This window comes from Pelophylax lessonae (assembly GCF_965119305.1).
Source record: "Pelophylax lessonae genome assembly, chromosome: 9".
Classification (NCBI taxonomy): Eukaryota; Metazoa; Chordata; class Amphibia; order Anura; family Ranidae; genus Pelophylax; species Pelophylax lessonae.
Window position 1 is genome coordinate 230,802,173 of NC_138776.1, and position 14,095 is coordinate 230,816,267.

The 14,095-nt window shown below is 41.8% G+C and overlaps 5 protein-coding genes across 5 annotated transcripts; 3 read left to right on the forward strand and 2 right to left on the reverse strand.

The window, feature by feature from the left end:
- Nucleotides 1–1,180: 1,180 nt before the first annotated feature.
- LOC309564325 (histone H2A type 1-like) lies at nucleotides 1,181–1,573 on the reverse strand (the record flags this gene model as incomplete). The annotated part of the gene is made up of 1 exon (XM_082268953.1): nucleotides 1,181–1,573. The coding sequence occupies one exon, from the start codon at nucleotides 1,571–1,573 to the stop codon at nucleotides 1,181–1,183; it is 393 nt and encodes a 130-aa protein (XP_082125079.1).
- Nucleotides 1,574–1,897: 324 nt separating this feature from the next.
- LOC309563116 (histone H2B 1.1) lies at nucleotides 1,898–2,278 on the forward strand (the record flags this gene model as incomplete). Its single annotated transcript, XM_082267431.1, has 1 exon — nucleotides 1,898–2,278. One exon carries the CDS (start codon nucleotides 1,898–1,900, stop codon nucleotides 2,276–2,278), a length of 381 nt encoding a protein of 126 aa, XP_082123557.1.
- Nucleotides 2,279–5,439: 3,161 nt separating this feature from the next.
- LOC309563105 (histone H3.2) lies at nucleotides 5,440–5,850 on the forward strand (the record flags this gene model as incomplete). The annotated part of the gene is made up of 1 exon (XM_082267420.1): nucleotides 5,440–5,850. One exon carries the CDS (start codon nucleotides 5,440–5,442, stop codon nucleotides 5,848–5,850), a length of 411 nt encoding a protein of 136 aa, XP_082123546.1.
- A 918-nt stretch (nucleotides 5,851–6,768) lies between these two features.
- Nucleotides 6,769–7,413, reverse strand: LOC309563102 (histone H1.2-like; the record flags this gene model as incomplete). The annotated part of the gene is made up of 1 exon (XM_082267417.1): nucleotides 6,769–7,413. The coding sequence occupies one exon, from the start codon at nucleotides 7,411–7,413 to the stop codon at nucleotides 6,769–6,771; it is 645 nt and encodes a 214-aa protein (XP_082123543.1).
- Nucleotides 7,414–11,491: 4,078 nt separating this feature from the next.
- On the forward strand, nucleotides 11,492–11,803 carry LOC309563125 (histone H4; the record flags this gene model as incomplete). Its single annotated transcript, XM_082267440.1, has 1 exon — nucleotides 11,492–11,803. One exon carries the CDS (start codon nucleotides 11,492–11,494, stop codon nucleotides 11,801–11,803), a length of 312 nt encoding a protein of 103 aa, XP_082123566.1.
- Between the last annotated feature and the right edge of the window lie 2,292 nt (nucleotides 11,804–14,095).

The following is a 14,095-nucleotide window of genomic DNA, read 5'->3' on the forward strand; positions in this document are numbered from 1 at the left end:
TGAGTCAGGAGAATAGATCATAGTTTATCCTGGAACTGAACCTACAAATGTATATTTCATTATGAAAAGAATGGAGATCACTAATACTGAGATGATTCTAGAAATAGAATGTTTCAAAGATGGAATTTTTGTGAACATTCCGATTGTAATACAGGAAGAAGAAATCTGTGCATCTGCTATATGTACAAATTGTATATCAGGCAGAGGGGAGATATAGTTCTACACAGATCTGATAATGAAACATGCAATCCTTTATTTCCCATCATATAGAAAGGTAGAGATCTATGAGAGAAGTCCTCTCATGTTGTGTGTGGGGGAGGGGGATTCTGAGGACTTTAAATAATGTAAAACATTTTCATATGTTCTCTTTTCTTTCATCTTCAGATTCCATTTGTAGTCATTCCTCACTAAGCGGTGAAAATAAAACTATGAAGTGTTGATATTTCTCGGATAAATGTCGGATTTGGCGGTATAATAGGGCTGATTATTTCTCTGTAACGTTCTCCACAATTCAGGCGGGCAAATTTAAAATCTGAGCCAATCAGAGCTGTGGGCGTTCCTTTCATCCGCCAGTAATGGCTGAGGATTCTGTAGTAAAATCAAACCCTAAAACAATGTAACATTTCAATGCTTATAAAACTGCCTGGAAGCAGAGGCTGACCGTTGATGAATTTTCCCCGGAAGGGAGATTTTATGTCAGATCAGCCAATCAGGGAGGATTGTAACTTTCCATGCTATTCCTGCGGGAAATTTGAGCCAATCACAGTTCTGAACGTTTTTTCTTCCTTTACAGGAGAATCCTGACTTGGATGATATTGGAGATCCTTGGGAAGATGTTTTGTTTGGTAATTGCTGATTTGTAGAATCCATTCAGCAGGAATAAAGGATGGGGAATGACGAGGAGTTCCTGGAGGGAGATGAGAACTTTAGAAAGGAGATTCTCCAATAATGAGTGGAAGGCTCTCTTTAGATGTAGGAAATGTTCTCACTACAAGTCCCCGGTATTAGAAGGGTTAATAAGCAAGTTGTTTGCTTTTTAGAGGTATTTGTAGGAATGAAAAACTTTTCCTACTGAGTGATAGATGTGATTTGTTGTAAGACACAGAATGAGGTATGAGGCTCTTTGTATGTAGTTGTGGGTGGCTCTGAGAAGAGCCTTTGTGTTTGGTGAGGAAGAGGATTACTTGGTCTTGGCAGCCTTGTGGCTCTCGGTCTTCTTGGGCAGCAGCACGGCCTGGATGTTGGGCAGGACTCCTCCCTGGGCGATGGTGACGCCCCCGAGCAGCTTGTTGAGCTCCTCGTCGTTGCGGACGGCGAGCTGGAGGTGTCGGGGGATGATGCGGGTCTTCTTGTTGTCGCGGGCGGCGTTGCCGGCCAGCTCGAGGATTTCAGCGGTGAGATACTCGAGAACAGCGGCCAGATAGACGGGAGCTCCGGCCCCGACCCGCTCGGCATAGTTACCCTTCCTGAGCAGGCGGTGAACACGACCGACTGGGAACTGCAGACCAGCCCGGGACGATCGGGTCTTGGCCTTAGCCCGAACCTTTCCTCCTTGTTTACCGCGGCCAGACATGATTCTGTGATAATGGAGTTCTCAAAGAGATGTGAATGGCTGGAGCCGCTCCCTTTCCTGTTATACTCTGAATGATATGACGTCTCGCCCTGTGATTGGCCACGTTTGAAGCCAGCCAATAACCTCTAGGTTTGTATCTAGACCAATCGGTAAAAGAGGTAGGAAAGCATGACGTCACTCCCCATCACATGGCTGAGTCCTCCAATAGAAGAGTGAGGAGGGAGGAGGCTCATTTGCATAGGACCGCCTATATAAGCAGCACATGAGGGCGGCGCCAGTACACTTTCTCTTCTCAGAGCGGAGAAAACATTCTTATCCTTGATCATGCCTGAACCAGCCAAGTCCGCCCCGGCGCCCAAGAAGGGCTCCAAGAAAGCCGTGACCAAGAGCCAGAAGAAGGACGGCAAGAAGCGGAGGAAGAGCAGGAAGGAGAGTTATGCCATCTACGTCTACAAGGTGCTCAAGCAGGTCCACCCCGACACCGGCATCTCCTCCAAGGCCATGAGCATCATGAACTCCTTCGTCAATGACATCTTCGAGCGCATCGCCGGCGAAGCTTCCCGCCTGGCTCATTACAACAAGCGCTCCACCATCACCTCCCGGGAGATACAGACGGCTGTCCGCCTCCTCCTGCCCGGAGAGCTGGCCAAGCACGCCGTCTCCGAGGGCACCAAGGCCGTCACCAAGTACACCAGCGCCAAGTAATACCCCTCCCCCACCCATCACCCCAACAACACACAAAGGCTCTTCTAAGAGCCACCCACAGACATCACAGCAGAGCTCTACTCCGATCTTTATGTGTTTTGTCATTAAGGAAGTTAATTAATTTTTAGAAAATAGAAAACTTTTCTCTTTAAATTATCTTTAGATAAGTACTGTAGATCGCCTAGACTGGGAGGGGAGTGGATCGAACCTTCCTTCTATTCCCATCCTGATTCTAGATTTATTGCGGAGATCTATCTCCACTTTCTGCCTCTATACATTCCCTATTCATCGCCTCGTAATGCACACACACCCGACTGTTCTACCAGGAATCACCACAAGGCGGCAGAGCTGAATAAACATGTATATGCCGAACTCACACATTCTTACAATAAAACATCCTCCGCCTTACATTGTTACTTTATCTCAAATCACACGTTGGGAAGATCGCGGAGCTTTTATCCCACAACACAATGGGGGAGAGAAACAAGAAAAATGAAACATTTATCTATTCAATCAGCCCAGCCAAATCTTTGTCTATTTGTATATATTTCCATCACCAACAGCAAATCGATGTCCATAGATAAAGCCATAAGCTACCTGATAGGTAAATGACACAAAATATGTACAAAGTATCAGCTACACAAAAATCTGATCACAATATCACCTCGGACAGCACACAGTCCTTTATAGAAGAAGACAATTCTCCAATGAAGTCATTGGACAGCCTGCCATTACAAGGAGGGGGAGGGGACTTCCCCACATTCTGCGCAAAATTCTAATAAATTACAGCATATAAAACAGCCAAACGTGGCGTTTTGAATGTTTCCAAGCGCAGAGGAGGGGTTTGGGGTCTTTTAGACCCCCAGATCCCTCCACAAGAGTACCTGTAAAAAAAATAATAATAAAACATATATGTATATATATATATATATATATTTTTTTTTTTTTTATTTATTTTAATGTACGAAAATATCGGTTGATATTTACCGATATGCGATGACCAAACTATCGGTATCGGCAATAAAAAAAAAAAAAAAAAAAAAAAAAAAACTATAACGGTCGATCACTAGTTTTAAGAACAAAATGTAACAACAGGTATAATTTTTAAAACATTTTGTGTAGTTTGGTGCCTAAAAAGTCCATAAGAGTTCACTGATCAATTTACTATTATATTTGGGATGTGGCACCTTTTTATGCTCGCATTCACAGCACCACCCTGTGAGGAGGCCTTTATTCCTTAGCTCCTTTATTACTAACACTTTAAGTTTTTAATCTGCTAATGATGATTCATCTATAAATGTGTAGATATTAGTAATTGTGTTAAACATGTGGAATGACGTAGGAACATTTTTCTATTTCTAACTTTTATAAAGGACTGTGTGCTGTCTGAGGTGATATTGTGATCAGATTTGTATGTAGCTGATACTTTGTACATATTTTGTGTCATTTACCTATCAGGCAGCTTATGGCTTTATCTATGGACATCGATCTGCTGTTGGTGATGGAAATAGATACAAATAGACAAAGATTTGGCTGGGCTGATTGAATAGATACAATGTATCGTTTCTCTTGCTTCTCTCCTCCATTGTGTTGTGGGATAAAAGCTCCGCGATCTTCCCAACGTGTGATTTGAGATAAAGTAACAATGTAAGGCGGGAGATTGTGGAGGATGTTTTATTGTAAGAATGTGTGAGTGCGGCATATAGATGTTTAGGAGATCTGATTGTAGATTTCCTCACCTAAGATTGTGACCCGGCTGAGGGAACAACGTGCTATATATTTATTTAGTTATTATATTTGTTTATATCGTATTTAATGTGAAGGAAGGATGTGATCTCCTTACAGGGACTGGCTGACATTTCCCTCCATCCTTTCATCTCCAGAAGATATTCAGCAGAATTAGAGACAGAGAACTGTGATTGGTGAAATTTTCACATTATATAATTCAAATTTCCCGCCGTAATTCTATGGAACGTTGCAATTATCTCAAATAGAATAATCCGACACTAAAATTTGACATCTCTTCCTTCGGGAACATCGATCAACCGTCCTCTGAATTGTCGGGCAGTTTATCTAACCAAGAATAATAAATACGTTAGAAATATAAATGTTCATTTCTTCCAGTCTTTTCTTTTACTTCACAATCCAGAATTCGCCCTGCTAGAGAAGGTTTCCTATAGAAATTAATGAAAAGTCTACTGAACAAGTATTTTTTTTTTTTTGGGGGGGGGGGGGAACGATTAAAGATTTCAGAATGCATTTCTTTAAAATCCTTATAAGAAAGACATTATTGACTGAAGAAGGAAACGCCCACAGCTGTGATTGGCTCAGATTTCAAATTGCTCCTTTTTAAATTTGCCGCCTGAATTGTAAAGAACGTTACAGAGAAATAATCAGCCCTATTATACCGCCAAATCCGACACTGAAACCTGAGATCATCAGATGAGACATTTAACCGAGAAATCTCATCAATTCTTTATTATCAAGAAGATGAATAGAAATGGAATGTGAAGATGATTGAATAATGTAAAACATTTCCATATCTTCTCTTTTATTCCAAGTCCTCAGAATGCAGAATCCCCTCCCCCATTGCTACATACAGAACATGATAGTGAGATGACTTTTCTCATAGAACTCTACCTTTCTATATGATGGGATAGGAAGTATTACACGTTTCATAGAAACCTTCATTAGAGATTTTACCTGAAAATCAAATCTAAACTCTGACACCTTACTGATCACTAAGAAAAAAACGACTTTATAAAGCCAGAAATTATTTCCGATTCAATAAAACATTTCCCGATGATCCTTCCTGGGCAGTTTATAGTAAAATTGTCCTTTAGTGGATTTCACAAAGCATTTCATCTTCACAATATTTCTAATGTCTCCTATTTCAGGAATGGCGCGCACAGCTTTCCGGGCAGGTTCGGGTTAATCTGCCCCATGTGACCTCTTGCTGGGAAAGCCCCGCCCTACTGAAAGCTGAATCACACAACTCAGTCATTGGCTGATTAGAGCTCTAAGAAATAGTCCAATTAAACCTAAGAAGGCGTGGTCAGCACTAACCAATAAACGCGGAGCGCGGTCTGTATAAATAGACGCCGCACAGCCCGTATTCTCACACTTCTGTTCCGTCTGGAGATTAGAAGAGTTTTTCCGCCATGGCAAGAACCAAGCAGACCGCTCGTAAGTCCACCGGAGGGAAGGCTCCCCGCAAGCAGCTGGCCACCAAAGCCGCCCGCAAGAGCGCCCCGGCTACCGGCGGAGTCAAGAAGCCTCACCGCTACAGGCCCGGCACCGTGGCTCTCCGGGAGATCCGCCGCTACCAGAAATCCACCGAGCTGCTCATCCGCAAGTTGCCCTTCCAGCGCCTCGTCCGAGAGATCGCCCAGGACTTCAAGACCGACCTGCGCTTCCAGAGCTCCGCCGTCATGGCTCTGCAGGAAGCCTCCGAGGCTTATCTCGTAGGACTCTTCGAGGACACCAACCTCTGCGCCATCCACGCCAAGAGGGTCACCATCATGCCCAAAGACATACAGCTGGCACGCCGCATCCGCGGAGAGAGGGCCTAAATACATTCTTATCTCCCTCCATACTATCTCTACAAAGCACAAAGGCTCTTTTCAGAGCCACCACATCCGCCTCACAAAGAGCTCCATACTACCTCATCACCCCTACTACATGCTGCCAATCCCCGCTACTACATTTCTACACCCCTACTACATGCTGCCAATCCCCGCTACTACATTTCTACACTTTCCCGGCCATCAGCTTCACTGCATTTCTCTTTTCTCTCCGCTCCGATCCTCAGTGTGGAAGTAAATCTCATCTGTAACATTTCTAAACCGATCCCAGAGAAATTCACATTTCTCATCTATAAAGGAGATCCTTTTACCGATTTATTGTCCCCTAAATACAATGGAACTCATCTGTAACATTACTAACAATTACAGAGTAACAATTCACACTTCCTCAATATCTTCCCTAAGAGATACATTGGGACAATATTTAACGGTAAAACAAATCACTTCCTAGGAACAGATTGAACAATGTTTGGATTCTCTCAGGAGACACATTCTTGTATTTTCTAGAAACGTCATTTCTTATTCCAAACAGAATCGCTAGGAATAGTGCTTAGAGATCTGAGGATCGATCAGCCCATAGAGGAGGATGAGATCTCACGATCATTACAATGATTCTTCTTAGAACGTTCATAATGGCCGCATTACATACTGAAATATCATATGTGGCTCTGTTAGGAGGAGGTAAGTGTAGCTCTGTTAGGAGGAGATGGGTGTAGGTAGGTGTAGCTCTGATAGGAGGAGATGGGTGTAGGTAGGTGTAGCTCTGATAGGAGGAGATGGGTGTAGGTAGGTGTAGCTGTTAGGAGGTGGGGTGTAGGCAGGTATGTGTAGCTCTGTTAGGAGGAGGTGGGTGGCTCTGAGAAGAGCCTTTGGGGGGTGTAGATGGAGATCTCCGGCTGCTGGGATTTATTTCTTCTTCGGAGCGGCCTTCTTGGGCTTGGCTGCTGTCTTGGCTTTGGCCGCCTTCTTAGCCGGACTCTTGGCGGCTTTTTTCGGTTTGGCTGCAGCTTTGGGCTTCTTGGGGCTCTTTGTCGCCTTCTTGGCAGCTGCAGCCTTTGCCGGTTTTTTGGGGCTCTTGGCCGCTTTGCTGGCCGCCTTCTTCTTAGGGGACTTCGCCGGCTTCTTGGGTGATTTGGCCGCCGGTTTCTTGGGGGACTTGGCCGGCTTCTTAGCAGCAGCCAATGGCTTCTTGGCGGTTTTCTTGGCCTTGTCGCCCTCTTGCTGCTTCTTGTTGATCTTGAAGGATCCGGAGGCTCCATGTCCTTTCACCTGGACGAGGTTCCCCTTGGTCACCAGCGCCCTGACGGCGATCTTCAGACGGCTGTTGTTCTTCTCCACATCGTATCCTCCGGCGGCCAGGAGCTTCTTGAGGGCGGCCAGGGAGACCCCGCTGCGCTCCTTGGAAGCGGCCACGGCTGTGACGATGAGATCGGACACGCTGGGACCGGACGGCTTCTTGCTGCCTTTCTTCCCTCCTCCGGCTGTCGCCTTCTTCTTGGCGGCGGGCTCCGCTGGAGGAGCGGCGGCTGGGGCGCTCTCAGTCTCCGTCATGATTCTCAGGGAGTTTTTAAAACAGATAATAGAAACATCATTCTGGGATGGCGCTCTGCCTTATATACAGACGTTCTGCGCCGCTATTGGTTGATATAGAATTTGTCTTCTGCGCTGCTATTGGTTACACCTTAAACACGCCCACTAATTCTTATTTCAGTGTTGGAGAATCTTCTCTCTCTTCTTGTGTTTCCCCGTCAGAGAGATAAACGATTTTAATATGAAATGGAAGGATGGCCGATCTTTATCGGGGACCCGATCTGCTCACTGGACTGTCACTTATCGATCTCTCACTTACCGCTCTCATCATCTGCTCAGGAGGCTGAACACAGAGGCTGCAAACACCTCCAACCTCCTGAGTGTGTGTCTCATTCTTCCTTCTACCTGCTTTTCTACACACATTCCTATCAGAAATCAATCTTCTCACATCTCCAACTACAATCATCTTCACATTACATGAGTGAAGAGAGAAGATCAGGAAACATTTCCCTCCAACACACAAATCTGCTCGTCTATAGCTGAGTAGAAGGAGCCTGGAACAAAAACATCAGCCGGGGACATCAGATCCCTGTGTGATGTGATGGGAGAGATTGTTAGAGATTTCGAAGGTGTCAGTACATTAAACATTACATGTTCTCATCATCTTTGTATCATTTTCTGCTCATCATTACAAATATATTGTCACTGGATATTCTGAGTAACTTTATTAGCACATATTACTACACAGCTATATAGACTACTCAGGTAGAATGTTTCCTTGTATCTAGAATCAGAGGTAACATCTACACATTCCTTCACACGGGGCAAAAAGAGGATGTAAGTAAGGCAGAGGTTGGTGTTAATCGTCTTTATTATTATTATTAATAATAATAATCATTTTTTATTTATTTTTCCATTTTATTTCAATATATAAAATAAGGGAGGGTTATAATAAACCCCATGAAAAATGTATTTTTACCATCTTTGGTCCCATAGCTAAACGGGGAGTGAGAAGAAATCCTTGCAAAGTGAGGGGATCCCTGATTCACACCAGAACTAGTGTCCAGTGTGAAAGAATTCCACTCTACTACTGTTCCGGTGATAACCCAACATTTGAGATTTTCTTTTACTTTCAAGCTCAGTGAAAATGGTAAACAGGACAGATAGAGAGGGTAAATACCCCCCTCAATGGGGACACAAGCAGAATTAAAAACCTGTCAGGGGGTCCTATCCCTTTCCACTCCAACTAAAATAAAGAAAAAAGTATGTGTCTTAAGTGATCTTTTTTTTTTTTTTAAATTATTATTATTACTTTAATTTTGTATTTGATTTTTTTTTTTTTTTTTAAAGATGTAAAGGAAACAAAAAATGAAATGAGAAGATACATTCTCAAAGTATAGCATGTATACAAATTGGATTGCTCAGAGAGCAAACAAATATACAATTCAAGAAGTACGGGCATGTAAGCTATTGGTCTGTATATATAAGGTCATGTGGCTATGAATATTTGGGTTGTATCATACCGCAAGTATTTTATTTGCTCTTTCTATTTCAAGAACAAAATGCAATAAAATGTATCATTTGTAAGACATTTTGTGTAGTTTGGTGCCTAAACAGGCCATAAGAGTTCACTGATCAATTTTGCTATTCAATTTGGGATGTGGCACCTTTTTATGCTCGCATTTACAGTACCACCCTACGAGGATGCCTTTATTCCTTAGCTCCTTTATTACTAACACTTTAAGTTTTTAATCTGCTAATGTTGATTCATCTATAAATGTGTATATATTAGTAAAGGTGCTCCTTCTGGACGATAGGAAGATTCAGATGCATTATCCCGCTAAACTCGACATTGTAGAAGTTCTATTCATAGATCTGCTCATCTTCTTCAAAATCACATCACTTGTGTCGCTTTTCAGGTTCCAAATATTTCTTCCAAACCGGTTAAATTCTCGATGATTACTGACACAAGTCTGGCGCCAAGTAATCCGAATCAATTATTTTCTATTTCCAAATCCAACAGATCTTCCCAGAGCCTAAGAAGGAGCCGGACATACATGTTTAGGAGATCTGATCGTATATTTATACACCTAAGATTGTGATCCGGGTGGGGGGACAATGTGCTATAATGACACCTGTCTGTTCAAATTAGAATAAATATATATATATATATATATATATATATATATATATATATATATATATATATATATATATATATATATATATATATATATATCATCTAATTGTTTATATCGTATAAGGAACGATGTGATCTCCTTATAGGGGTTAGTTTTCATTTTCCGTCATCCTTTAATTCTGCTGAATATCCTCTGGAGATCAGAGATCTTTCAGTATTAAATACCAAACAAACATCCCTCATCTGAAAAGCAACAAAAATGTCAGATCCTCCTTTACACTGCTTGGACGAAAAATACATTTTATTATCAGAAGAAAACGTCCAGAACTGTGATTGGTGCAATTTTTACATTCTAAAATTCAGATTTCCCGCCGGAATTCTATGGAACGTTCCAATTATCTCACAAAGAATAATCAGACACTAAAATCTGATATCTCTTCCTCCGGGAACATCGATCATCGGTCCTCTGAATTGTCGGACAGTTTATCTAACCAAGAATAATAAATACGTTAGAAATATAAATGTCACATTTCTTCCAAGCTTTTCTTTTACTTTACAATACAGAATCCGCCCTGCTAGAGAATGTTTCCTATAGAGATCAATGAAAAGTCTACTGAACAAGTATTTTCTCGGGGGGAAACGGAGAAAGATCTCAGAATAGATTTCTATGAAGTAGAGGCTTAAGAGGGAAACGCCCACGGCTCTAATTGGCCCAGATTTCACATAGCTCTTTTTTAAATTTGCCGCCTGAATTGTGAAGAACGTTACAGAGAAATACTCAGCCCTATTATACCGCCAAATCCGACACTGAGACCTGAGATCATCAGATGAGACATTTATCCGAGAAATCTCATCAATGCTTTATTATCAAGAAGATGAATAGAAATGGAATGTGAAGATGATTGAATAATGTAAAACATTTCCATATGTTCTCTTTTATTCCAAGTCCTCAGAATGCAGAATCCAACCCCCCCCCCCCCCCCCACACACACACACACACACATACACACTGCTACACAGAGAACATGATAGTGAGATGACTTCTCTCATAGATCTCTACCTTTCTATATGATGGGATAAAAAGTATTACACGTTTCATCATCACATCTGTATATGATCGTGGAACTGGCCGATAATTAATGTTCCCTTTTTCAGAGATGTAACAGTTACAGATTTTCCCCATATTAAAACTAGAGTAAAAAAGTGAAAGTGCTGGTAGAGATATGTAGCAATGATGACACTGCCAAATACATATGTACAATGAAACAAATGTTTCATGTCTGATCGGCTCCCTCTTTGTAACTTTAAAATCAGCAAACTGTTAACAATGTTTCCAACTAGTAAATGAAGAAAGAAAAAACTTATATAAATATATCAAATTATGACATGTCAGAAAAAATGTACAATGAATCAATAAAGAAAATATCTCGCTTCTGATAAATTACATCCGTTTCCATTCATTACAATATTCTAAATAAATGCAATTATCTGCAGTGTAATAAATGACTGACAGCGCCCCCTTCTCAGCATGTCTCCCATCAGGTCCGCCCAGCCTTACACCCAGGAAGGTGAGATGTCGGGAAAACGTGTCCTTGTTTCCTTTTCAAAACAATATTTTATAAATATTAAATTACTTTGAACAATTAAAACTGGTGATTGTGTTTCTGTTATGAAGTGTTAAAGATTCCTTTTCTCCGTGTAATCTCCAGCTATAAATAGAAATACATGATAAGAAGGAATAAATGCATCTTCCGGAAATGTATTGCTGTTGCATTAATGTATCGGCATATAATATAATAATTAGGTGCCTTATAAATGAATTAAATTGTCTTATTTTTTTAATGAATGGTGTGACTCCGCCTCTTTCCCAGGAAGGTTTCCATCTGGTCCGCTCAGGCTGTATATAAGGCGGGCGGGCAGACAGCTGAGCTCAGTCTGTCTTTGTAGCAGAGAATCATCATGTCTGGTCGCGGTAAAGGAGGGAAGGGTCTGGGGAAAGGAGGCGCTAAGCGGCACAGGAAGGTGCTCCGGGACAACATCCAAGGCATCACCAAACCCGCTATCCGACGTTTGGCCCGCAGAGGGGGTGTCAAGCGCATCTCCGGACTCATCTATGAGGAGACCCGCGGAGTGCTGAAGGTTTTCCTGGAGAATGTCATCCGCGATGCCGTCACCTACACCGAGCACGCCAAGAGGAAGACCGTCACCGCCATGGATGTCGTCTATGCTCTCAAACGCCAGGGGCGCACTCTCTACGGATTCGGAGGTTAAAAAACCCCAACATCCACCGCTTACCCCACTTCATCACAACAAAGGTCCTTCTCAGGGCCACCCACCTTCTCACACAAAGGGCTGATCATTCACAACTCCCAACACTCATTTCTACACATTTATTGTGTAACCATAGGAACTGCCGCTCATTTCTTTTCACTAAGAAATGGAGTGCTGCGATGTCTAGCTGCCCATACACTCTGCGATCTGATTGTTCGATCTGTTTTACGTTTAACAAAGCTATGGAAGAACAGAACAATATTACAAATTACATTGGTTGGGCAGTTGATGCATTGTTATAGTTGATTGTAGAGTCCGCACTCCGGGTGATGGAGCCGATTTTCCGAGCTGGCTGCTGGGTGAGGAGAATATATCGTTTATGTTGAAACTGAACCTAATATTTCTAACGTATTTATTATTCTTGGTTAGATAAACTGCCCGACAATTCAGAGGACGGATGATCGATGTTCCCGGAGGAAAAGATATCAGATTTTAGTGTCGGATTATTCTATCTGAGATAATTGGAACGTTCCATAGAATTCCGGCGGGAAATTTAAATTTTAAAATGTGAAAATTGCACCAATCACAGTTCTGGGCGGTTTCTTCCCATAATAAAATGTATTTTTCTTCCAAGGAGTGTGAAGGGGGATCTGAGATCTGTGTTCCTTTTCAGATGGGGGATGTTTGTTTGGTATTTAATATTCAATGATCTCTGATCTCCAGAAATTATTCAGCAGAATTAAAGGATGGAGGTGTTTGGGAATAGAAAATAATTGATTGAATATTTGGAACCTGAAAGGCGACACAAGTGATGTGATTTGGAGGAAGATGAGCGAATCTATGAATAGAACTTCTACAATGTCGAGTTTAGCGGGATAATGCGGCTGAATCTTCCTATTGGCCAGTCGAATAACGGCGGGAGATTTAAAAGAAGCAACTCTGATCCATTATAGGCGTGGTCTATTAATAGCCAAGAGAGTAAATAATGTCCTGAACTATGAATTATAATGTGATGTGACGTAGGAGGAATGGATTTGGTTGGAGGAGTTTAGCGGTGAGTAGACGATCAGCATAGATAGATTGGAAGTAAAAGAGATGAGAGAGAATGAAGTTCTGTGATCACATTTCCTCTCATTACTACTCACCTGTATTACAAGTCTGAGTGTGATAAGAAGACAAAGTGTTTGCCTGTAGAGTGCACTTTAATTATACAATTTATCACAATAAAATATTACTTGATAAAGAAAATAAATCCAATTATGTCCGGCTCTTGGGTGGGAAACTAATAATAATGACATTTAGTAGAGAAGTACTGTGGGGAATGGATCGAACCGTCCTGATTCTAGATTTATTGCGGAGATCATCTCCACTTTCTGCCTCTATACATTCCCAATTCATCGCCTTGTACTGCACACATACCCAACTGTTCTACCAGGAATCACCACAAGGTGGCAGAGCTGAATAAACATTTATGCCGCGCTCACACATTCTTACAAGAAAAAAGAAGCAAGATAAAAGAAACATTGTATTTATTCCATCAGCCCAGCCTATTTGTATCTATTTCCATCATCAACAGCAGATTGATGTCCATAGATAAAGCCATAAGCTGCCTGATAGGTAAATGACACAAAATATGTACAAAGTATCAGCTACATACAAATCTGATCACAATATCACCTCGGACAGCACACAGTCCTTTATAGAAGTTTGAAGTAGAAAATGTTTCCTTTATCATTGGACATGTGTAGCACCTTTACTAATATCTACACATTTTTTTTCAAATTTTTTTATATCTGTTTTTTTTTTTTTTTTACAGAATTCTGAGTTTATTAATACAATAGTCTCTATTAGGATGATTTTAGAACCAATGAGGAACAAAGTAGTACCACCCACAGACCATCTTTCTGCAGACATACATATCTTCTGCTCTGTAAGATTTGTAAATCTATCCTAGTTACAGCATACAGTATAGGGAAGCAGGGCAGTGCTGGGTTCTGTGGTTCCTTGTACAGGTGTCAAACAGGCGGCCCTCCAGCTGTTACAGAACTACAAGTCCCATGAGGAATTGCGAGGCTGACAGTTACAAGCATGACTCCCACAGGCAGAAGCATGATAGAACTTGTAGTTCCGCAACAGCTGCAGGGCCACCAGTTTGACACCCACAGGCCACTGTATTAAAAACTCCTCATTTTGCTGTCATCCTCCTGCTCTGCCATCTGTTCCATCATAAAGAGCCATGCTGAAAACATGTGTGTCTATGGTCATAACAGATCAATCATAACAGTTACTTGT